The 25657-nt window shown below is 40.7% G+C and overlaps 1 protein-coding gene across 1 annotated transcript in view; it reads right to left on the reverse strand.

The window, feature by feature from the left end:
• The window catches only part of CHN2 (chimerin 2), a 159753-nt gene extending 134580 nt beyond the window's left edge, over positions 1 to 25173 (reverse strand). The window contains exon 1 of the mRNA XM_068207925.1: positions 24976 to 25173. Coding sequence (XP_068064026.1) covers positions 24976 to 25024 — 49 coding nt within the window. The 5' untranslated portion in view covers positions 25025 to 25173. The remainder of the gene's footprint in view (positions 1 to 24975) is intronic.
• Between the last annotated feature and the right edge of the window lie 484 nt (positions 25174 to 25657).

Consider the following 25657-nt stretch of genomic DNA (forward strand, 5'->3'; position numbering starts at 1 on the left):
GCAATTATTGCTGTGCTCACATGCAGCAAAGCACCATCTGGCCTGTTCACAATGCAGGCACAATGCAGGAAGAGTGAGCACTGATGTAAATGATTTTCCAGTAATATTGAATTCCTCCATAAAAAGCAAGTACAGTTGTATTTCAGTAATTACTCACAGAATCAAGCACTCTTAGATGTCAATGAATACTCAAAGATTTTTGAATGAACCCTGCTATCAACTTCTGTTACATTTCAGTCAATATTTCAGGGACATGAAGAATCATTAAATATTAGAATTTGTATCTAGCTGGATGGATTTCCAAAAATTCTGAAAAAGTACAAGATGGCATTCCCCTAGGCATATTCAGGTATATTCCTATTTTTGAGTTGAAGCAACCTATGGATTTTTCTAACACACAAGAAAATAGTGCAAATCCATGGGTCATTTCAGTAATAAATTACACAGCTATTAAGTGCTTACCATTTTTTACAACTGGTAGCATTTAAATATACATGATCTAATGCTCAAGCCAGCATTTCAGCTATGCCTCTATGAACAGCAATAATACAATTTAAAATGAATAGCCTGCTATAGTCACAGAATGCATTACTGAGCACATAATGAATGAAACGGCACACACGGATGGTGGTTCCCCCTCTATCCTTCCCTCCCCTCCACTATGGAAATAGATTAATAGAGAGGTGATAACCCAGGCAAAGATACACTGAGAAGCATTAGTTTGGGTACAGACTCTGGTGATTTTTACACCAGAGTTTAGACATGGATCAAGTAACTGCTTCGGCAGCAAGACCAACCCAAGTTGCAAGGAAAGGCAGTAACTCCAAAAATTAGCTACATCAAATCAGTAGAAATCTCACAGAATTATTTGTTTCAAAGACATCATTCCATTTACACTGAGATGTGGTAAAAATCACTGCTCTTGGCAAAGCCTGATGCCTTCTCAATCAGAATCAGGAGACAAATACTCTGTGGATTTTGGATTTTTCCCAGATCAAAATGTTGGAGTATTTGAGAACAAGGTTTCAGCTTGGAGCCAGAACTGATTATAATGCTTAGCAGAAAGCAAGTGGCAATTCACTTACCAAGCTGCCACATCTCAACATTTTGTTATAAGGAATTAAACTTGCAAATTTCAGCATGACTGTGCAGTAGAAGTGAAAAACAAAATGATAAGGACTATCAACCACATAAAATTTGTGTTCAAACTCAGATTCAGCTCACTTAGCCCAAGCCATCTGACGCTGGTACAAAATCATTGAATGAAACTCTTAAAAGAAATGAGTGCCGTCTTTTACGAAGTGATGAACCCTCATGTCAAATACCAGGGAACACAGGCAAGACCCCAGCTGTTAAAAAGCTGGAGCTCAAGGCTCCAGGGGAGAAGAGAAAGGAGGGAGGGATGCAGGGAGTTCTGCCTGTGCCAGCCTTTCTTTGTCCACAGAGAAAACCCAGTTAATGACTATTAAATCACAATACATGCCAAGGTACTCCAAAAGATCTCATTTGATAGAGGAAAGAAGCCAGCATTGAACTGAGAACAAGTACAACAAGGAATGGACTGGAGAAATGAATAGGAAATTTAAAAAGATAGTACATTATTTGTTCCCAGAAGCACAGCATAAGATGTTGGATACAGCAGGCATGTCCACTATTGTTCACATGATGTCTTTGTTAAGAATGTAATTTAAGTTTTTGTGTAGAATACAATATATAACCGGGACAGATAAATGAAATTCACATCACCCAACTGAATAGTCTGCAACTGGAAGTAATATAAAAATTAAGCTTGTAGAGATTGCTTCCAAATACTTCAACAAATATTTACACATTTTAGAATGCACCTATTATGTTCACGAAAAGAGACTGAAGGCCAGTAAAGTTTAAAAGGACATTTAAAAATATTAAGAAGGCCATTTAAAAATACTAAGGAAACAGTACTTTTGGAACAATGGTAATACGTCTGCTACATGTCAGTGCATAATAGGGACAGGGTAGAGTTGCTTGTGTTTTGCAGCAAGAAGGCAGCCAGTGCATGCAGTCCAAAGGATGATTTACAAGTGTACTCTGTTATAACCATAAAAGGAGGAGAGGAAATCTAATGGCCAGAAATAGAACCACTGTAAATTAAGTAGGGGGAAAAATGCTAGAGAAGCATACGATAAATGAAATGATAAGTAAAAAGACGGGCAAGTAAAAACAAGGCCAAGGAATGGAGTATCAGCATGACACATGGAGATATCATGCAAAAGCGTTCTGTAAAGGATAGTGTCAGGCATGAACTGACTGATGAGGTCAAGGAACCCCAAATTCTTGTCCTAGCACTAACTGACTCTCAGTGAAGGAAGGGAAGCTATTTCACTGTGCTATCTTGCTCTGCAAATCAAAGGCAATGATACCTACCCACCTACCTATCTCTTGGACACGGCAACAGAGAATCAATCAATGTGCTGACAGTACTTCCAAAGCTGCATGTGAAATCCTGGCCCTGCTCAAGCCAGCGGGAGTTTTTAATGCTGACTTCAACAGTGCCAGGATTTTTATCTACAATTTGCTATCAAAAATGTTTGCTGTCATTATTTAAAAGGATTTTGAAGCCTTTATTCTTAGTTACTTCACAAATCATAATTACTCAGTCCATAGGTCAAGAAACAAATGGGGATGTGGAAATCCCACTCCCTTCTTCCTGCCTTGCCTATTGCTGCTGTGAGCAAAGAGTCAGGATTTGACCTGTACTGACAGTTTTGCTTTCTGTGTTAACAGAGAAGCACCCGGTTCACCGTTACACAGCTAAGATGGATCTTAATGTTCACACTACTAGAAGGTTTTCAGATGTAAAAAGTTGGCATTTCTATGTTGCAATTCTTCCTAAAACAGCTATTCTTCAATATCTGCCCCAGAGAACTCATTAAAGACACATAATGGAGAGGTAATTAAAAAAGAAATACAAGATCAACAAAAAATATTTCCTGCTACCATTATCCTTTTTATCAGACATTTCAAAATGCAAAAGAAGCTGTCAATATTAACATTATGAATCTAAAAACATTCAGAAAAACTGAAATTACAGACAAAAGGCAAAGCAGTTTCCTATGCTAAACAATGCTGCAAAATAACACTGCTGGCACTGTAACTGGGAGATAACTTCATGCCAACATCATGGCTTCTCCATATGTTAGCTAAGAAGACAGAAGTTGTTAGTGAAAACTTCCAGAGTTCTTTACAGAAACTAGGGGGAGGGGAAAGGAAGGAAAAATCTTAACATATACTATTTTTTAAAAAATAAATAACACTTCTCTGGAATATATGACATGCAATCACAGAAGTATTTAGCTTGAAAAAGACCTCTAAGGTAAAAGCCAGCACTGCCAAAATGACCACTAAAACCTACCCCGAAGTTCCACATCCACACAGGTTTAAACAGCTCCAAGGGTTGGTGACTCCACCACTTCCTCAGACAGCCTGTTCCAAGGCTTGACAACCCTTTCACTGAATAAACTTTTCCTACCACAGAATTTAAACCTCCTCTGCTGCAACTTGAGGCCAAGTTTCCTCTTGTCCTAGTACTTGTTCCTTGGGAAAAGAGACAGACATCTTCCCTCCCTTAAAAGGATTGATCTCTCTGCTGTTCGCTCACACTTTGATCCTAACATCTCCAGTGCTAAAGTGTCAAGAGTGTCTCACCCAAAATCTGTGGAAATCCTGTTTCATTACAAAAGTTCTCCTTAAGACTGCAAGTAATTCATACTACCAGTCTGAACCTCAGTTTGAACCTGTGCTTGTCAGATATGCTACTCTTAACATTTGCAAGCAGGAAAAACTTAAGTAGAGGACTACCTCAGCCTTGCAGCAGTCACTGCAATGGAGTGCAAATAAATTTTATAGTACAGTGAAGCCATCATCCCTTTGTATCCTTTTTAGCTTGGAAATTGAATGGTATTCTTATTGAATGTGGATCTTAAAATGGTCAAAGGCTAATATTTTATAAATAAGTCTTCATGCTTCAAATATATTTGCAAAGAATTAAGAAAGAGCTTAAAAATGTATGTAAAAATAATAACTAGGAACTTCAGTAACAGTATTAATCATTCAACCAAGAAGTAAAAGCACAGCTTTGCTGTGGGGGAAGAAGGCATCAGCTCACACATTAGCATAAGCCACTGAGTTCTGTTTTCATTTGTCCCTGTCATGATCAAATGGTTATGCAGTCCCTTCCCACCCTGACATCAAGATGCTATCTGCTGTATTTCAATTTTTACAAATTTATGTTCTATTACTTCAAGATGCTGCAGCTAAAAGCATGTCTAGACAGAAAAATGTGGCAGATTCTACCTCTGCTGTTTAAGCCCATGCATTTTCAAGTCTTAAAATAAAGCTACTGTGTGATAGACTTTGATGATAATCACAGCTGCTCATGAAACATCTGGAGTGAGAAGTGCCAAGCCTGTGGCACTTCTTTAGTTTGAAGGTGACGATACAGTTGTCCTTTGGATTTGCACTAGGCTGATCTCCTGTGCAAACTCCATGTGTGTCCCGCAGTGTCACCTTTTAGAGAAAGTCCATAAAGCAGCACAGTGGATTGTTTGATTCATGACTAATTTTACACCAGCAGCGGCAATGGCTTCACTCTCAGTGCTAAGCTCCCCTCTGGAGTTCTTGCAGTTCCCTCCCTTACAAACTCCTTTGCAGCAGCAGATGCTTTCCAACTTCCACCACTGACGCATTGACCTTGCTCTGTGGTGGAAGGCTGTGGCAGCACTTAACCCCCAAATTCTTCTTCTAGTATATCTGAGGCAGTGAAGAGCCTTAATTCCCTGACTGATTAAAAGACTTCCATGAACATAAGGTATTGGCATCATCAATCCAACCAGCTGGTAGTGTCTCACCTGGCCCCAAAATTGGCATTCTTGTGGAAACAAATGGATGGATTTAACAACAAATCACTTCTCAAACAGATATAACAAAGTTATTTTGAATTATGGATACTTTAATTTAAATCTGCCTAAAAATATAATTACTTATTATTGTTAATGTAAGTTTCAATATTAAAGGGAAAAATTCTGACTTGAAATGACAGGAAGCTGAAGTTTATCAGTGTTTTAATTAATCATAAAGTTTATTAATACTGATATCGTTTCATTCACAGGCATACTTCAAACTCTAACACATACATTTTTCCCCTGTATGTTACTCATCAGACTGAAAGGGATCACATCCAGTCATTCATATAGACACAGCAAATCAGTTTTCACATTTCCAGAAAGTTGAGTTTCGACTTAGTTCCAAAATGACAGCCCCTCTTTTCCCCACGGGCCACAAAACTTACTGAAATTCATGTTTAATCTAAGAGAGTGAAAAATCTTAAAGACACGATGTTCTTGTAGGTTCATGTGGCTGTGAGACTAAAAAGACAGGGAAATCTCAAACACTTAAACACCACTGATAGTGTTAAAGGGCAGAACCCCACTGAGGATGCCATTCTAGAGATAGACAGACAACCCCTGATGGGTTGTACATATTTCCTGACGAGTAAATGCAAGTACAGCTAGAGACTAAAAAAAGGACCGGGTGACTTTTGGCCAACCAAGCCCAAAAATACAGAGGGTACTTCAAGAAGTAGCTTACAGATTTAGGAGGAGGTGGAAGAAATCAGGAAGGGTGGCAGGGAGATGGATAGAGGGGAAAATAAGAGCAGATGTGAGGGGAAGGCAGATAGGGACAATGCCTGGAGCATTACAGCTGGGGTGTCACACAGCATCTAACATGGGTTCGGTGTGATGGTAGTGGGTAGCTCAGAGCACTCAGGATAAAGAGAGCTAAGATGCTCAACTATTCACAGAATTCCTTATTTTAGTTCCCACTCCCCAAGTTGTCCACTAGAAACTCCCCAGAAATTGCTATTAGGACTAAACAGTTCCATTCCAAACCAAAGCCTAGGCATGTGTTATCCCAGACAATAAACAAACACTGTAAGAATAAATGGATGAAACACACAATTGAATCAGCTAATGGAAACAAAATAATCACAGGCGTTATCTCCATGAGCAAGAATATCACACAACCCTTAGCTGACCAACTGAGACATGCTGTCACTTCATTTTGATGATGCAATCAGCTCTACACAGCTGATCCATGTACTGTGTGGGGACCTGCTGATAGAAGTGATGTTCTGCAAAGCAGAAATGTGTAGCCATATGGAGCTCATTGCAAGAATGAGCCTCTCTTTACACTCCTGGTTGAATTTCTCACATATCCTCATTATCTGTTATTGAGCGTTTGCAGGGATCTAATATTCTGAACCATGGAGCCAATTCCACTTTACTGTTCTCCAAAGCATTTCTACTCCACCAAAGACATTTTAGAGACATAAGTGTAAGTGGCATTTACTCCTTGTTGAAAAGATTTTAAAGTTTGTATGTTTTCCCAACTATTTTTTCCCAGAGTTTAAACTAATATCTGTGTCATCTCTGAAATTCCCTACATAGCTATTTGATTTATAATGTGTTGTTTCTCAAGATTCAAAGGGGCCAAAGTGTTTCATGTGAATAAAGGTTTAATGTTCTTTATTTTACTATCATGTCACTTAGGACCATCATGCATCTGAAAACTTAAACTTATCAAGTTACTGACAGGTTAAAAAAAAATTTGCAGAATGTGTTCAAGTTAGAGGAATCTGTTTCCTAAAATGACACAGTCTGATAATCTCTCTGCTCTTAAAGTAATCTAAGTCTCAGTTGCAAAGTATTTCATTTATGAAAGAAGTTATTAATTCAGTATTTAAAAGCTCCAGCTGAAAAAAATCTTATGGTAAAATATACACCCAGTAGATGTTATTTATCTAAAGCTGCTCAAGAGACAGTTTGGGTTAAAAAAAGAAAGCAATGCTTCAATGATTAATAATTAACCAGTTTCTAGTAACAGCTTTATTGAATTGGAAGGACAAACTGTCAGCTGCACAGAAATTCACAATATTTTTATCACCCAGGTAGTATGAAATATTGAACCTGAAAATTGGCACTATTTCTCCAGGCAGAAAAGTTTTCTTGGCAGTAGCCCAAGTTAATACAATAGGTCACAGAAAATCATAGTTTCCAGTCTACTGTTTCAAAGGAACAAGGCAAAAAAATAGAAAAAAGACTGTATCCTTAGGAAAAAAGAAAACAAACAAAAAACAAGTCTTTTCATGCAGACAGCAAAGCAGGACTCTAAAATGTTCATGCATGAGTTCACTTTTCCCTACTTTTTTTTTTTAATCCTTTGGTGCTATAGGACTATTGCCACCTCTGTTTAGTAAGTACATTTCATTTAAATAGCTCTCTTGAGTTTCAGCTCACCCACCTAATAAAACACAGCATGTTTCAGAGATGGGGTAATATTCTAAGCACAAACTGTGTGATTTAATGTTTTGCAAAGTAACATTACATCATATGGTTGATAATTACATTTTGATATTGATGCTGACAGTAGCCCATGAAAAAGTGCACCTCAACTCTCAACTTTGTAATTTTATGGTTTATCATAACTTGGTAGGAGACACTCCTTAGCACCATTTTTGCTTTGTTTTTAATACAGAATATTGTTGGTTTGTTGTTTTTTTTTTCTCAGAAAGCCCTCAGTATGGTCAGCCATGCTGAAATTAAAAAAAATATCCAAAGATGCTCTATTAAAACCTAAAAATGGCTCAGATATTAAAGAGTTAGCAAAATCCATGCACAATGACAGGTAATATTGTTTGTTACATGAAAGGCGTGATACAGGCACCAAAAGATTTTACAGCTCTGAATGAGGGGAGGAAGGGTGGGGGGCAAGATGAAGAACTGAAGCGAAAGACCTGGACATTTCGGAAAGCCTCTGCAAGCAAAGCTGTTAGAAATTAACAATGTGCCATGTAAAGTGTATGAAGAGAAAGCATATTTAAGGAGAGGAGACCATTGCTAAGCAAAGACCATAATGAGATTTCTGCTTTTCACTGTCGGCCCTGCCTCTCAAGCGGTGCTAGCTGCCAGCTCACAGAAGGACAAGAGGAGTGCCAGCGCCGCGAACGCGCGGCAGCAGGAAGAGCAGGGACCAGGAGCAGGCAGCAGGCTGGGACACCACCTCTCTCTGGCACCATCAAGATGTTCAGCCTGCTCAAGCTGCCTCCTGCATCTTCACACTGCGACTCCACTCCACACATCTTCTCCAGTGCTAGGGATTACTCTGAGCGAGGTGAAAAGGATTGCCATAATCAAGGTGAAAATTGGGCGCAAGGGCTAAGATGGAGGGAAGCTACACAGAGCATGGCAGGTGCATTCAGGAGGAACATATTCCCCAAGGAGATGCCTCAGGAAAGGGGGAGGTGAGGACACATCATCCCAGTCAGATGGAAGCCTCAGGGGTGTTATTTCTGCTGCTTCTGGAATAGACCTCCCTAGCCATTCATAGGAACACATGTCAGTGCCCACTTTTCCGTAATTAACATAGAGCCCCACCCCTTACAATCCTATAAAAAAAAAGATTAATAAACTACAAATAAGCAACCTGAAACCACACACCCTCTACCTGTTTGCGCCATGGGGAAATTGAAAGGTGCTGTGACCAGTCAAGAAATGCTTCTCAGAGAGGAATATTTCCAGGCTGCTCGGTCTCTGCAGATTACTCACACAGCTGAACTATTTTCTTGCAAGGTCTAAAAATAAATTTGCTTTCAGATAAAGCTCAGTGTTGTAAATTTCAAACACACGGAGGAAGGTTCAGAAAGTCAGCATGGAAAAAATTATACTATCATAAAGAGAGCTCACATTTGAAGTTTAAAGAAGAAAGTTTACAGAGCAAGCGCTTCTTGCCTGGAACAGGTCAGATCAAGATTAATGGCTGGGTAATGTGACAGCTTCTGAGTGCATGTATATGTTTCTGTAGTCTACTATTATATTTAAACAAACCGACTCATTCTAGTTTAAAGAAGAATGCCTGTTCACTGTTTCATCTTTGAAATTCTTTTACCTTCTTTTAAAATATTTGCAAATCACAGATCCCTCTCAGTTTCTCTTCCCTTCAAGCTGCAGTGTCAGTGTTGCCTTATGGTGCGATCCAATTACCCCTACACTTCCAACTCTCTAAAAAGCTTTCTCATCAAAAACAATACCACAGCTAAGTGTCAGGACTTTACTAAACTTGTGTGGACCGCATCAGTCCACACATATTAAGTCTCTTCACTAACACTTACTGACTCCTCAGCTGGATTTATCACAGTCAGATGTGACAAAGACAGGCAATTTTAGGGGAGTGCTCCAGATTCTTCCTGGAATAAAGTTTTCCCACTTTGGTTCCAAAAACTGTCTGTCTAATTGCACAAGCAGGCTTGCTAAACCATCTCCATCCAAATTCCAAGCCACAGTATGTCAAAATTGAGATCACCCTTCCCTGACTCTGGGTAAAAGGCAGCTTGGCTGACCCTCAGGCAGCCACAGGTGCTGGGGCTGGCAGCATCAGATCTGAAGAGACAGTTTCTGCTGGTTTAGAGCCTGATACAAACAAACAAAATCCAGCTCTGACTGCCTAGATTCTACACTTAGAATTATTCCTCTTGTCAAGAACAATTATCTGCTCCCTATCTATGATGAACAGACACACACGCTTACACAGTCACACTCAGTTCTTACAGTCTGGACTTTTCTAATGGGTTTGTAACTGTAGGTAGTGTTGATACACATACCAGGAAATTCTGACAGGACTGATAAAACCGTCAAAATCTGATTTTTAAGTCACCCTGAAGGATACCTTAAATATTGCTAAAAGGAAACTAGCTAAATGGGGAAGCTAAGAGAATTAAACCTTCCCAGGTAATATGGTAAACAGGGATACCATGCTGGAGGCTGAGTGCTAGTACATGCCACATAGCACAAAAAGATTTGGGAAAGTCGTAAAGCAAGCCAGTGTAGCTGATCAACAACGTACAAGAGGCTGTAAGAAACAAAAAAATGTCCTTCTAAAAGCTGGAGTCATGTCCAAATGAAGGAAATAGGAAGACTCATGACCTATTGTTGGCTAAATTATTTTTAAAAAATCAATCCAAAACAAAAGCAAACTTAAACCACTATTGGGTAAGTCAAAAGACAGCTTGCGAAATGATTGTGAGACAACACAAGAACTAACCACAACCCCTTTTTCACATCTGAATGAAAAACCTGTCAGTCTGGCCAATAGATGATCAAGGGATAAAAGCAGCACTTAGAGCAGAAAATAAGTATTTTGATCTCTGTATACAGAGAACCCAGAACCAAGAATGTTAGACATGTTAGAACATTTCTTTATGAGGTATTGGTTGGATCGTCCATTTAAAATGGAGATTTCAGTGGAAAAGGCTACAGAAAGAATGCATGAACAATAACAATTTTCACAGATCAGAAGATACTATGAAAGCATTCTTAAGGAACTCATGGATGAAACATCACTCTGAGTAACTGCCTCTTTTAAAACGACCTCAGAATCAAAGGACTACAAAATGGCTTACACCATGACCATTTTATAAAGGGTCCCAAGATAAAGCCCAAAAAACCCCAAGTAGTCTCAAACTGATAGAAACTATTGAAGAGAACAGTACTGGCAGACACATGGTAAGAAGCTATATTAGGCAAGTCAACACAAATCTCATAAAAGCATGAAAACACCAAAAATGAAAAAGGAAAGCAAATACTAAGGAACCGAGAACACATTCTAATTTCAGAAGAATAAATATGAAATGCATTCATCGCATGATGACTGTTTTAATTTCTGGTCCATTTTTATAAGATTACCTGAGGACAGGAAAAGAGTAATAAATGTGGATGACCAGACAGGTAGGCTACTCCAAACAAGGATTGATCAAGTACCCTCTGACTCTTCAGGCTGGAAAAGAGTTGAGAGTGGCATAATGATAAAGGGCTTTATGCTGCTTCAGATTTCACATGTGTAAAAAATTAATTTTTACTGTTTATTGAAATAAAAGCAGTACAGTGTATGAAATAAAATTAGCCATACAAGTTCAAAAGCAACTGAAAAAGGCATCTTTTTACATAACACATTCAAAGTCTGGAGCTCTTCCTCACAGGATGTTCAAAGTTTACATGGGTCTACATAACAACTTACCAAATTCATGACATCAAATACAAGAATAAAAAATATATATTAAACTTCAGAGCCCAGCTTACTGTCTCAGGAAGTTCCCAAGCCAGAGGTTTCTGGGTGCCAGCGGAATATCCTGCAGGAGTTTACCCCACGCATTTTTCCTATCCTTATGCAGCACTGGCTGGTGGGCCCAGGTGGAAGGAGGACATGGAGCTGCAGCTCAGCCTGTGGCCACTGCTGCAGCCCTTCCTACACAAACAAGCTGTAGTGGCTGTTCTGGCTGTTGTGCTACAGCCAGCTGCCCAGCACGGCCTAATATTCTGCAAAGGGACCCAGCACAGGGAAAACAGAATGGAGACAAAGTCATCTTACAGGAATTTTCTTTGTCCCCCTTCATGCTTTTTTGGCTCACCTACCTTCTCTTACTATTCTACTATTTCCAAAGGAAGGGAGAGCAAGGACCACTATGAGAAAGACATTTTCACAAAGTTCTGCAAAGTGTTAGAGGTAGTCTCCTCATACTTGTATCATTGTAAGGTCGATTTTTATATTCCTCTTACTAAGCCTGTCCAAAGGAAATAAACCCCTGACAATATAAACCCCACAGCAGCACTATAGATTGAGACATTTAGTAGCAGATCTGGTTCGATTCCCTTTTGCACTGCCAGGAACTGAACTGCTCTGACAGGTCAACTACTAGAACTTCTCATAGAACACTTACAGGCAGACTCTCTGATGGAAGGACCCAGCTGATTGTCCCCAAGGTCTGGTCCCTTAGGATTACAGATTATAAACATTGGTGTGTTTACTAGACAGAAGAGTGGAGGTCTGGCTGTTTTTGGAGGAGCAATGGGATGAAGACAGGCTGGCTTAAAATTTGGTTTGGTTTCAAGTAATAACCTCACTACAAAGCTCTTTTTTTCTCAGCATTTCAGAAATTTGGTCCAGGTCTGAAGGTGTGTTTCTCATTCTTTCCTAGAGTTCCCTCAAATGAGAGTGGGCATCTCCCATTACATGGACTGCAGGCTCCAATAAATCACACGATACAGTAAACTGAGCTGACTACTAAGTCTTACCCATAAGATCATACTTGTTTAAGTTTGTCACAACCTGGCAGGTAATCAGAAAGAAAATGCCCTTGCTCTCGAACTTATGAGCACTCTAGATATACAAAAAGTCCTGAAGCCATTCCTGCTTGACATCGCACAAACAGACTCAGTATCTGCAAGCAAGATAAACATATTCATGGTGGGGAAAAAATCTGTTAAACTAAAATATGCAAATACTTTCAGGCTTGCATGTCGTTGATATTTTGGAAAGGTTTTGTGCGCCCACGATGTTTCTCCTTTCAAGGATGGTAGGGGACATTTCCAAATCGTTACCTCAGCAGCTGCTATTCCAAATGGTGCTCCACAGCCCCAGAAATGAGCAGTACCAACTTCTTTAAGTACGTAGCAGTGAATAAATCTGTTCTGAAATCTTTACTCTGGCACAGTCTGATCATCAAGGGTGTGGAAAGTCAGCATCAGACTAAGTAACTGTTAGAACATAAATCCAGGATAACACCGTCCATGTGATTGACATCTCTTGCAGTTACTTAACTGTTCTAAGCATAAGTCTACCGAACCCCAAGCCTAAACATAGAAAAGTTTTACAGCTAGGGGAAGACAGTACACATGAGAAAGGAGCAGTAAACAAAAGAAATCTATCTAAACTTTACTGACATAAAATATGTCATAAAATTATTTACTAGAAAGAACCAAAAATATATAAGAAAAATTAGGACACACTATTATACAAAACCAAAATAAGGTAAACAATATGGATGGGGGAAAAAATACATCCTTTATATGAGGTTAAGTTCCAAATGAGGTCTGAGGAGGGACTGCAATTCATTCGCTGATGAACAAAGAATGTTTCCTGATTAACCTTCTATTTTTTTCTATTTAGATTTTAAATTTATTCATTATAGTAGCTGAGTGGTTGCATTTTTCTGCCTAATTTCTTCCCAGTTGTGAAACAGGTGCTGTGAAGATTAGTTAAGTATTGGCAGGTTGATGAAAAAAAGAGTTTTTAAAGAAATCCTGCTGTTACCAAGCTTTTAATTATATATTATAGTATTTCCAGTACTTTTGAAGTTAATATACTTCTTACAAACCCTAGACAGTGATGGAGTTTCCTTTTATAAAACACATCCCTTTCAGACAAATTTATGTACACTTATGCTTTCTAGATGCTTTGGACACTTTCAATCAATACACTACTGCCAGGAGTGAGAGTGCCATTTTCTAAAGCTGCTTAAGAGGTGGAGCTGACAGCCTTTTCCTGTAAAGTGAAAGTAAATTACACTACTCAATTACACTTACAATCACTTTATATTGAGTTTTTTCTTACTTAATTTTTGAAAAGTCTATTTTCATAAGCTTATTATGCATATTGATAAGTCAAATAAATTCTTTTTTAAAAAAATCATCCTGAACCAGACTCTCCCTCATTTTCATCACTTAGGCTACAGTACTTGCCAATAACTGTGAATAATATAAATTTTAAATTACACTTTTCAGGGAATGTATTTATTACTGTCACATCTGAGCAAGAGAAAGCAATTGTAATACCAAGTGATGACACACACTCATCAAACCAAAAGAGATCAAAGGATCTAAAACAAACACAAGACAGAAAAGGTTTCCCACATGCCAAAGTTCTCTGCAGTGACTCTTTAGAGAAAGTGTGCCTCCTTCTTCTCAGTTAAGAGAATTAGATGAGAAATGGCTCATGGGGGAGCAGGGAGCAAATTTCTGCTATTTTCCTAAACATTCTCATTCCTTTTAATTTCTTAAACATAGACACACATTTTGATACATGTCATTAGCAAAAGTGTGCCAGTTCTTCACCATTTTGACTGTAGTTTACACACACTACCCTCATGCTCCTAGCATTTTTCAAATTACAAGATTTTTGTTCACCCAACAGGCATTTATTCTATATTTATACAGTTACCAACTTCTTTGTGGCTTTTTCACATGATTTCTATATAAATGTATTGTCAGCATAAATGATACAGTAGTAATTATAATATCCTGTTCAACAACATTCAGCAAAGTAGACCTCCATGTCTGACTGCACCTCTCACATGCCTATGAACAATAATGACCTGTTTTGTTTAGCAAGCTTTTACTCTGAAATGAATAATCTTTATCTTTGTTTCATCCTTTTATAGTTAAACCATCATGTGATCAGCTCCTGGGCTAAACAACACAAAACTAAATAAAAGGAGAAAAAAATCCTTGAAAATGGTAGGTTCAGTTTTAAATTTCTATGCCAGGAATGCATTCTGTTTCTGAAAAAAGGAGCAATGAGCTTCCAAGAATATATCCAGCAGAAAGGAAAATGAAAGATGAGAAGCTTAGTGTTACTCAACAAGTGAGTATAATTAATGCTATATTTCTACACCTTTTAAGTCAATGATCTACATTACAATAACATAACTGAACAATGATCAGGAATAGCTGTTCCAGAATAACTATTCCATAATATTTTCATGTCTGAAAATATTTTTTTCCGTATAGCTCTTACAATCTTTTTTCAAAATAGCTTTCATGTGCAAACAAGCCCATATATAACTTGTACACATTTGCCATATTTTGTAGTACTAGAGGAAATCACACACTATGTGTTGATTTCTTAAGTTGCCAGTGCTTAAGATTTACTGTTACATTAATCATTAAAAACAATACACTTAACTCTGGTTTTGCACTTATACTTCATTTCTTCAGGCTTATTTTAAAAATCAATGGTATAAGGCAATTTAATGGATTTGGGAGGAGAGTTTCATGGGTTTTCTTTCTTGGAGCGTATTGAAGGAACTAATCTATCAATTCTGAAAGGAAATAAAACAACTGTTTAGCAGTGTGCAAAAGCACTAGCCAGCCATGCTACCCAAAAACACACCCAGAAAACCATATGTATTCACAAAACTTCTTCAAATTGCAGGAGAAATCACTCAAAGTGCTATAGGGAAAGCCACCACAGTGGTCACTCCAGGCACTATGTGGATAGAAATGCAGCTCAGGCTTGAAGCTCTTGGAGAGTTCCATGAAAACCTCCTGTCATGAAACCATGAAACTTCCTGTCATAGGAATGCTATTGCAACACATGTGTACCTCAAATGCTACCACAGCACAGGATAATTCTTCACTTTGACAGTCATCTCTTGGTTCAGTTGGAGGAAAAGGGGCTACAACCTAAGCTTTTGTGGCCAGGGACTGATGCTATGCCTTAGAGCTCATCTGTTCACGTGCTCGCTCAGAAACACCAGGTAAGGCCTGAACCCAGCATTCAATATTTTGTATCAGGCTTTCTCTCTCCCATGCTTAGGTGTACTCGTCTAGCACCAAAATCACCAGCAATTCTACATTAAAAACCATACATTCCCACATTCCCGCCCTGGTCAATAACATGGGCTGATACAGCAACCTGCTTTGCAAAGAGAGTTCAGGATCCTGATTCTTCTTTCAGTACAACCAAAATAAAAACATCTATTTTTTTTTTTTTGTCTACATAACTTTGTGAATACTCAACAGTATAACATCTACTTACCTCCATCCTCCAGCTAACTTTATTTCTCAATGGCTTGCGGATTTAATGCTGGTTTTAGTGTCATAATGGAACAGGAGAAAAAAGCACACCTGTCAATCGCTATATCCATGGCTTAATATATCTTCCAGCCTTAAATTTCATCCATGACAGTCAGCTCTATTTCATTATTTATAGTTGCCTCTAAACTTGAGCAAAATTTCCAACATACACCAATATATTAGAGATGAAGGAGCATGAGGAAGCTTAGAACTGAAATTTGTCTATCCATTTTTTGTTAAGACATCAAAGGGTTCAATATTCTTTCAGCAAATATATTTGTCAACACAAAACATTCTAACCACATGCTTCAGATTGCAAAATAAAACAAAGAGAGAGATATCACATCATGATGCTAAAAGCTGTCCATCATTTGGTTTGCCTGGCAGAAGATCAGGAGTTATGGAGAGTATGCTCCCTCAAGAAGCAGGTATTTATAGAAATTACATATAATTTAAGTCTTGTACATAATCCTTGGAAATTCATCACCAATGAACTGACATGTTATACATACATATATATATATTATATAAATCAATTGAATATTTATTAATTTATGTACTTGGATGAGGGGAGTTTTACCACATAGCTTATAATAATTTGTCCCATGATAACAGCAGATGCTACTTTAATAGAAACTGCATAAAAATACTCAGAAAAGCAGCTACCCCATCCAGTAGCTGCTGATTTACTAACTTGATGAACTGGGAACAGAAGGGACCAAGCAGCTTGAAGGGTCAGGACTTAACACCTAGTCTTCAATAAAGGGGTTTTCATCAACAAACCAAATCTTCTACAAATAATTTATTTAGCTTTATTACGCTTCTGTGAATTACCAAAATTGGATTGCAACATTCAGGTTTTTTGTAAAGCTTTAAATCTTGGAGCTTTGAGGAACCTTATATGAAAAATTCTGTTCTAGCTCTTGAAAGTTCATTAATTGCTAGCCTTAATACTGGAATCAGAAAGAATGAAATATGATCCAGCTGTAGCTGGATCATAAATCCAGCTGGTTCATGTATTCACAAGGCAAAGGAGAAGAGGGAAAAAGCCTTTCAATCAAAAGAAGAAAGGGAGCTTGAGACAAATTTATATACTTTTCAATACAGCACATGATTAGTAAGATTTTCCTATCAGGTTTCCTTGTAACACAGGTGCAGGTTTTGGTTTTGTTTTTAACCTGCAAAACGTAACATCAGCATTCTGTATTTTAAACTCGCCCCCAATTTTTCCTCTCTTTTAGGAGCCCTTGGCTTTAGAACTCAGGACCTAGAAGTGAAGGTGTGCTGACTCAGCAGCAGTAGCTCTGTAGATAAGAACAGCAAGGACAGGTCAGATCAGTAGATTATCTCCCACAGTGACTATCAGTGGATACATAAGGAAGTGTTAAAGAATACAGCAGCTTTATAGTGTACATATTTCACCAGCTTCCCAGCTTATATACAGCTCAGGGACTTCAGGCAGGGCTGGTATCATTGTGCTTAACAGCAATAGATGGCTCTTTCTCCTGCAAAGTTATCTTAATGTGCTAACAGCCCAGGTCAGCCACCAGCATCTCTAATTTTCCATGACAAAGAGCTCCACAGTTATGTCTCTGTTCTAGGCAGGGCTTAACCCTCAACACCTGACCAGGAGAGGATATGGTTTGCTATTAAGTTATACATGCTTACACACACTGTAACTGATTGAAAATGGGACACACAAGGGCTGACACTGTCTGTGCAGCCACAGCGCTGCAGAATGTCCCAAAATATTACAGGTGCCACATGCACAGAAAGGTAGGGTTCAGCCACACAAAAAGTGCCACTCAACTGTCTTTAACAGCAACCATATCAATGCCTTGGAGAAGCTGAAAATTAAGAATTTTATGTGTCTCTCACAAAATTGAGAGTCTGGGTCTCTCATGATCCCCCCATCCTTTCCTCTTTCCTTTGGGGCAATCTGATTGAATTTATTGGGGAATTAAGTTGGAATCAGTGCAGCTTCAGACAGCAGAAAAATATGGCAGCAAATATCCATGATTTTGAGGGCAAACTTTATGCTGAAAGAGCTCTTAGGCTTCTTTTGCTTTTGACCACAGCACACATCCTCTGGCACCCAGCACACTGCTGGAGAAGAACTACTTCTCCAGGGAACTTCTGCCTGCCTTTGCAATAGCTATGCCCTGTATGCCTTTCCATGACATATGCTTGCCATTTTTCTTCCTTACCAGACACAAAGCCAAACATTGAATCAATTGATCTGTCAAGATAAGACAAATTTTTAGCAATTAAACATCTGCTCAACAACTGAGCTGCATTTACAAACTGAGGCCTCCATCTCTTCTAACATCCATTTTTGTTCTGTGATGAAATAAAAAGTGTAACACCACAAATACTCCACTTTATCTAAAAGCTAGAAGTGATGTTTAAGCAGCCAACAAGAAGAGAAGGAAGGAGAGGAATAGCTGCATGACAAGCTTGTGAGAAGAAACTGAGAAATATGACTTGACACACAGGTCACAGCAGGTGACATGTGATTTACTGATGATAAGAAAGTCCTCACCTAGTACTTTCTACACTGTCAGTAATAGCACCACACTGGAAACACCTTGTCTCTGTGGAATTGGACTGCCTGATAAAGACAGGTATCTTATTTACTGAACTGATTCTTTTGTGATGACCTTGATCAATAATACCAGAAGCAAGCATGTGATACTTGCGTATTCTTCTGAATTTTAAAAACCCTTTAACCTCTCCTTACCTTACCAAATACATCAGCCTGCACCGTCAAGTTTCATTGGCAAACTTTGAAGTGTGCTAATGTTATGAGAGCACTATTGCAACATCAGTTCCCTTCTGCAGGGATACACTCGCCCTCCAGCCCTGGGATTTGGACTATTGCTGGGTAAAACAGGGTGATGAAACAATTATTGCTGAATTCTGCACGATTCATAGATGGTAATAACCACCTCCAAATGCAACATTCAAATTTATATTCTCATAATCAAAGGTCAGAAAAAGACAGCAAGAATGGGTCATTATTCATAGCACTTAAAATTATACATTTACACTAGATACTCTGTAATTCTTAGACAAACTGTGACTACACCTGTAAAAAATGTGATATATATAGAATTACAGATTTATAGCTTCTTGAATAAATCCTGCTACATTTCCCTGCAACAAAAGCTTTTTCATGCAATATAAACATGCCATTCCCTAACACAGAGTTCTCCAAATATTTAATCACCTCAGTATCTCTTCCTTTGGTAGAAGAGAAGAACGAGTGACAACAGACTGGCTCCTCAGCATGGGAACAGCTTCTGCCAGCATTCAATGCTGTAAGCGAGGCCAATGCAGCCAGTGCTGCCCTTTAGCCAAAGGTATATATATAAACAAATCAACTTTGAAAAAAGGTTTTATTTTTTAACACTTACCTATGTACCACAGTAGCCAAATCATTATGATTTCAGACATGGGCATGGGGATACAAGAGACCTCATTATAACATTCACCAATGTAAAAAATATTCCTGCCTACAGTCACTCAGCATCTGGCATATGTAGGCTTCCTTAGAACCATCAGACAGGAGGTAAGAACTCCAATGGAACGGATGTCCAAAAAGGTCATCAGCATGACAGCATGAAAGACTGTTCACCTGATCCTCCACATATGTCTGTGAGACAAGCAGATCCCTAAGAAGAACAAGACTTTTGCTTTACAGAGCATGAGAGCTTATAAGCTGAACTGTGAAGCAGACATGCATGATACCAGTTTCCAGGCTATTTTATTCTCACTAATCACAGCCTACATGGTTGGTAACTAACTGCTGAATCAATCACTACATCAGAATGGACTACTATGGCATTTTTCCCTTTTGAATTTTATTATTTTTAATAAGAATGGTGAGTTCTTTGTAATCATCAGATACAAAAGACTTCAGCTTTAACTTAAAACAAGAACACCCTGGCCAGCAGAAGCTTGGCATGAGGAACAGAAATTAAAAAAAATTATTGCCCCTTTAAAAATCAAAAGCAGCACCTTATCAACATAATGACAGCATGATTTCAATAGCTTTCATGTGCCAATTTGCTCAACACTATTTCTATTAAATCATTAAGAATAAACATCTATTTTCATTTAGTAATCTTTTTCCCAATTAGAATCTCTCTGAATCTCTGTACAATAGTAATTTCATTTCTTCCCACTTGCTTGCATCTTAATTAAAATCGGTCCATGTTGACTTTCATTTTTATAATATATCTGCCTATTTCACATCATAGTACCTTAATGACCCCCAGAGAGTCATGAGCCTTTAATATTTTATTTTGACCTTGTTAAGTCACTAGAACCACCAAAGACTTTTCTTCTTCCCTTGATAAGCATTTTTTAATCCTTCTCAAAAAGTAGAGGGTGTGTAAAAACCCACAGCTGAGAACTATGCTTGCTTTAAACAACTCATGCTCATTTATTTTAAAAAACCCAACAATTTGCTGCCTTTCAATTTATTGCAAATATTAGTTTATGAACCATAAAATTAATTATTAATTAATAAGGATCAGTTCTTAAATGATACTTAAAGGCCTTTTCCTCTTATCTTCGAGACAGAAAAATGTTTCATTTTCAAATAAAAAAAATACCATCAATAATCCGTGACTTTGCTTTTTAACAGTCTTCTATACAGTATTTGAGTTTGCAAAAAGAGGGGATTGGGGGGAGAAGCAGCTATCTTTCATTAGAGAAGTGGATGCAGTTGAAAAGTAAAAATGCCCTGCCAAAACACACAAGCCCTTCTCAGCCTGTAGCAGAAAGCTTGCCTATGTATTTTAACTCCATCACCTGCTCTACCAACAGGTATTACTCAAAATGTTTACAGCCCAAGAAGAAGCACCAATTCAGTTGGGAAGAAGAAAGGTGCTGAACTATCCCTTCAGCCTAACACCTGCAAACTTATCTTTGGAGCTCAAAGAAGAAACAAAATACTGGGTACACTGGCACGTACATTTACATATTTGCCTTGGGTTCTCACCCAAATTCTTGCAGTGTTACCACTTTCACAGCACAGGCTCAGGCTCATGCAAAGGTTTTGGCACAGTCTGAGTCCTGCTGTCCAAGGCAGCCTGGTTACACGTTATCATTTATCAGGCTTGTATTTGCATTTACCTTCGGCATGGACCCTTACCTGACAGACAGCCCAAGCTACCTAACCTATCCACCTGCCACAGGGAGGGTATCTGGCACAAGACTTCTCAAGCAGAATGGCAGCTTTAAAAGCCAGCTGGCATTTATGGCCACATTGAGCTAACTTTGGATGGCACAACTAGGTGGGAGCCTAGGTGGGAAACACTCTGCATTTCTTGCTTCTTTGCAAAGGAAAGCAGGCACAGCCACAAAGGTCTCTTCACTCAAGCTTTTATTTACATTCCAGAAAATCGAGTCTCAAGTTCATCAGTCCTGTATAATCAGTATTTGGCTACTGGTTGGAGGAAACTGGAGGCAGCTAGCGACAAAGTGGGAGAGGTGGACTGTTTGCCAGGAAAAAGCTGAGAAGTTTCAGTAAAAGCAAAGAAGTTTTTAAAAAGCAAGATTATAATGAGTGAGAATAAGGGTCAATACTAAGATGGGCACTGGCAACGGAATGTCTATTTTAAGGAGACTGCAGCATGAAGGAAAGCATAAAAACATGCACAGTTTTCTTCAGAGGATAGGAGAGAGAGAAAAGATGCTGCTTGCAGTTAAATCAGCACTTTATCTAGGGAGAAGAGCAAAATTTAGGGGTTTGCAATGAATACAGCTAATAGATCACCTGGGTCACCTGGGTATGTGTTAAAGAAGAGATTACAGGAAAGTAAAGTGGAATTCCCAGTGGAAGCAATTATAATATCAGCTTTTTATACTGTGTGCAGATTTATCTAAGGTCCAAAAAAGCATACTTAATGTAATTGCTTACCATGCCCCCTTCTTCCTTCAGAATATTACCCTTCTTTCTCCCCCAGCCACTTCAAATGCAACAGCTGGTAGTCAGAGCAGGTTAAGTTCTGTTACCAAAAGCAGAGAGCTTGAAGAAATGATATATGAAGAAATACAATACAAATACCCATGGCTCTCCTGTAGATTTTGTTACCAGTGAGTGCCAGCTTACTGAAAAAAGTCCTTCATAGGCTTCTGTTAGATGGGGCCTGTAACGAGAACCTAATATTATTGAACCTATAATTAGCAGCCTCACAGTGGCCCTTGAGATGAGCACACAGACCACAGACACAAGCTATGAAGGAGGGACTGGTCCTCCAGCTGTGAAATCAAAGGAGCAACAGCCTCCTAAGTATGAACATTTGCTTTACCATCAGTGGATAGTTGAAATCATAGCTCCCCATGCATGTTAGCTCCCCATCTGTACAACAGCTACAGCTCACCACCCTGCCATGACACTGGGCAGGTAGTGCTTATAAATAACCACTCCAGAACAGAACCAGATTCTGACCTTTAATGTAGACACAAGTTCAAGACTATAAATCCCACTGGTACATTTACAGAAATATAAGTGGGCAAGCAGAATATCCACACCATAAAATTCTTGGGCAGCTTTCTCACAATAAATATATTTGAACTGTTTAACTTTGTCATTGACATGAATTGGCAGGAACTGAAGCAGAAATGCTACATCACAAATGGTCACTTGTAGTAACACATTCTCGAGCTTTGGCAGCATTAGTAAGTAGTGGCAGAGCTGAGTTCTGCAGTGTGGTATTCTACTATCAACATCAAAATTCACTTCCTTTTTCTATTTGTAGAATGTACTGTGGTAGCATAACCTCCCCTCTTCTGTGGAATAGAAATACTTACACTATTTGGAAATCTTGATATTGGTATGTTAAGCATACATATAAATTCTACCAAACTAAATTTTAAGGCAAGACTATTTGTTTAGACCATGTAAACAAAATGCTGTAAGACTTGCTGAGTTCTGAGAACTTAAACCACAGACAGCCAGAATACAGCTGCACATAGTCAGATATGGTGTGTCTGCTAATATTGGCAACTTTATCATGCTGCAGCAAATTTAACTGCTGGTTAGTATACACATAGAAGTATAGATTGAATAAACTGGAAAAAAAACAAAAACCATTCCAAGGTCACAAGTTATAAAAGTCAAGGTCACTCAGTTGCTTTATAGAGTACTTGACAGTATTTATTAGTTGTACTACTGTGGCACCTAAGAGCCCCAGGCATGGGCCAAGGCTCAGCTGTGCTCACGCTTGCAAAAATACAAAACAAAAGACAAACCACAAACTGTTGTAGGCCATAGCTAAAGGCTTGATACAAAGCAGGGTACTGTCATGTGTCAACTCCTGATGTGCATCTTTTAATGATGTACAGCTAAAGCCTAGATCTCAGTTCCCTGGCTGGATGTTATTTTTGGTGCTAGATTTACCTGATGAGCAGGAGGCCACCTGGAGTTGGATGACCTCAACTGCTCACACCAAGGATGTAACTGAATTCCCACTCTTCCCTGCATTTCAGACATTTGAACCAACTCTGCAGGGGATGCACATCTCTCAATTCACAAGGATCCTGAAGCCCAGATTTAGGAAAGCCAGAGGGGATTCAGAGGTATGCATTCAGTATCCTTCTACAGACACTGGAGTAATATGCAAGAAAGATCATGAGATTCATGGAGCAAGAGAGCTACACATTTTCTCCAAACTGGGGACACGCTTCAGCAGCTTAATGGTTAAAGCACCAAGGAAGAGAGTCACAGGTTCCAATCTGGGCTTTTAAAGTTGTTTCTGGTTTTATCACATAACTTAGATGTAAAAATATACAAATGATGCATAAAATAAAACCACATTGCCCAGATGACTACCTTCACTAATAAGCCATAAAGTTGGCTGGATTCTTGCTTATTTTCATTTTGGTCTTGCAACTCTTGCATTGTGAATGTGAACACAAGGCAGAATTCCTCATGCCTACTTCTCTCAGGTGCTTTTGAGTCAAGGCAATAAAGGCTTGCAATGTTTGTGCGTTTTTTGTTAAAACTGTTTAAAAATGTGTTTTTAGGACCTAGTTCCTTCTTCGGATCTGTTTGTAAGTGTTGAACACTGGAACAGTGGCACAGAATATGTTGTGTAAGTTACATACATTGGCTTTTTAAAAAAGGCTCATTGGCCTTTACATTTATTTATATTTTGCTAGAGTTGTATTGATAGTCAGAGGAGCTTGTCTGCTGTTCACAGCACATATTGCTATGTTTAAGAAACGCTCTTAAAAATCTCAGTCTGGCACCTCAAATAAAACACTGAGTCACAAGTCCCTTGAACCCCTAAGTTGTTCATGCTTCTATTTACTCGTTCAGCCCACTGAAATGCCAGGATGTTACTCTCAGCCAATTTCTCATAACTTAAATATTACAGTAACTGTTCGTGAGCTAAGCAGCAGGCAGTGGTACTCTTGTATCTCTGCTTTCAATTTCAGGCTGCCTGGGTTAAAAACGCGCCGTAACTTTTGTGCCCTCCTGCGGGTCTGCAGCGCAGCCAGCCCCACACCGTGAGCGGGGCAGAGCGCTGCACCGCACCGCCTCCCACCCAGCATCCCCAAAACCCAGAGCAGGCACAAGCGCCTCACACCCGCGCCCGAAACCCTGGGCAATCCGTCACCTGGAGCATTTTTAATCTGGATCGGGAATTTAATTGTTCCCAGTCCTGCAGAAGTACTGAAAACGCGAGGTGTGCCGCAACACCCACCAAGTGGCACGCCTGGCAACCCCCGCCCGCCCCAGAGCACCACGACGCGCCGAGGCGTGATACGGGGCCAGTCCTGTACCGCGGGGACCAAGGCGGAGGATGCGCGTCGGTCTTTGAATGCCCTCCTCACCCCAAGCCCCGCGGCGGGAGCTCCCGGTACCGCGCCGACCGCGGAGGCGCGGGGGCCGCGGGCGCGCCCCTTCCCGAGCCAGGAGGGATGCTGCTCCCCCGGCGAGGGAGCCGGGCGCGGGGCTCCCCTCTCCCTCACCCCACACAAAGGCACGGCAGGGCGGCGGGGAGGCGAACCGGGCCCCGCCGCGCTTCCCCCGTCCCGGCTTCCCCCTTCAGTGCCGCCGGAGGGACAGCCGACCCCGGGCGGGGGCATCGCCGCCCCGGGGGAGCGCCCGCCCAGGGCGAGGGGAGAGCCTGCCGCGCGGCTGGGGCGAACGGGACGGCGAGGCGCTCTGCAGACAGGTAGCTCCCTGCTAAAATGGAGGGAGAGGAGAAATGCGGCGTTCGCTGGAGAAACTTACCGGAGGAAACCGACGAGCCGGACAAACTGGAGTTACTGGATGCGGCCATGGTCCCTCCTCCTCGCCCCTTAGCTGCGAGCCCCGCGTCGGCCCCCGCTGCTGTCCGGCCGCCGCTGCCGCCAGCCCATCGCAAAGTGCCGGAGCCGCGCCGCGCCGAGCCGCCGCCGCAGCCCGCGCTCGGCTCCCCGCGCCGCCGGGGAGCAGGAGGCGGCGGCGACCCGCCGAGCCGCTGCCGGCCGCTCTCCGGGGCTGGGCGAAGCCGCTCGGCAGGTCAGGCAAAGGGCCCCGCGGCGCTTCCAGCGCCTCTCTCCGCCCTGGGGAAGCGGGGCTTACCTTGTGACGGGGACGCGAGAGCCGCCCTGCCAGCGCCTTCCCTCGCCTCCTCCCTTCCCTTCCCGTCCCTTCCCTTCCCCGCCTCCTCGCGGGCAGCGCTGACAGCCCGCCGGGGGGACCCGCCGCAGCTCCCCTCACGCACACAAAGGAAGCGGCGGCGCTGCCGGCCGGGCTGCCGGCCCCGGCTGAGCGGGCAGGGTGGGTCCCGCTCGGGCGAGCCCCGGCGGCGCGGCAGCCCCGCCGAGCGGCGGCCAAGCCCCTTCCCGGCCGCCGCCGCCGCCTGGCACGGGGCTGGCAGCGAGCGCGGCTCCTGCCGTGTGCCGACCCCGTCCCGGCGGGGCGGCAGCGC

This window comes from Anomalospiza imberbis, chromosome 1, assembly GCF_031753505.1.
Source record: "Anomalospiza imberbis isolate Cuckoo-Finch-1a 21T00152 chromosome 1, ASM3175350v1, whole genome shotgun sequence".
NCBI classification, from domain to species: Eukaryota; Metazoa; Chordata; class Aves; order Passeriformes; family Viduidae; genus Anomalospiza; species Anomalospiza imberbis.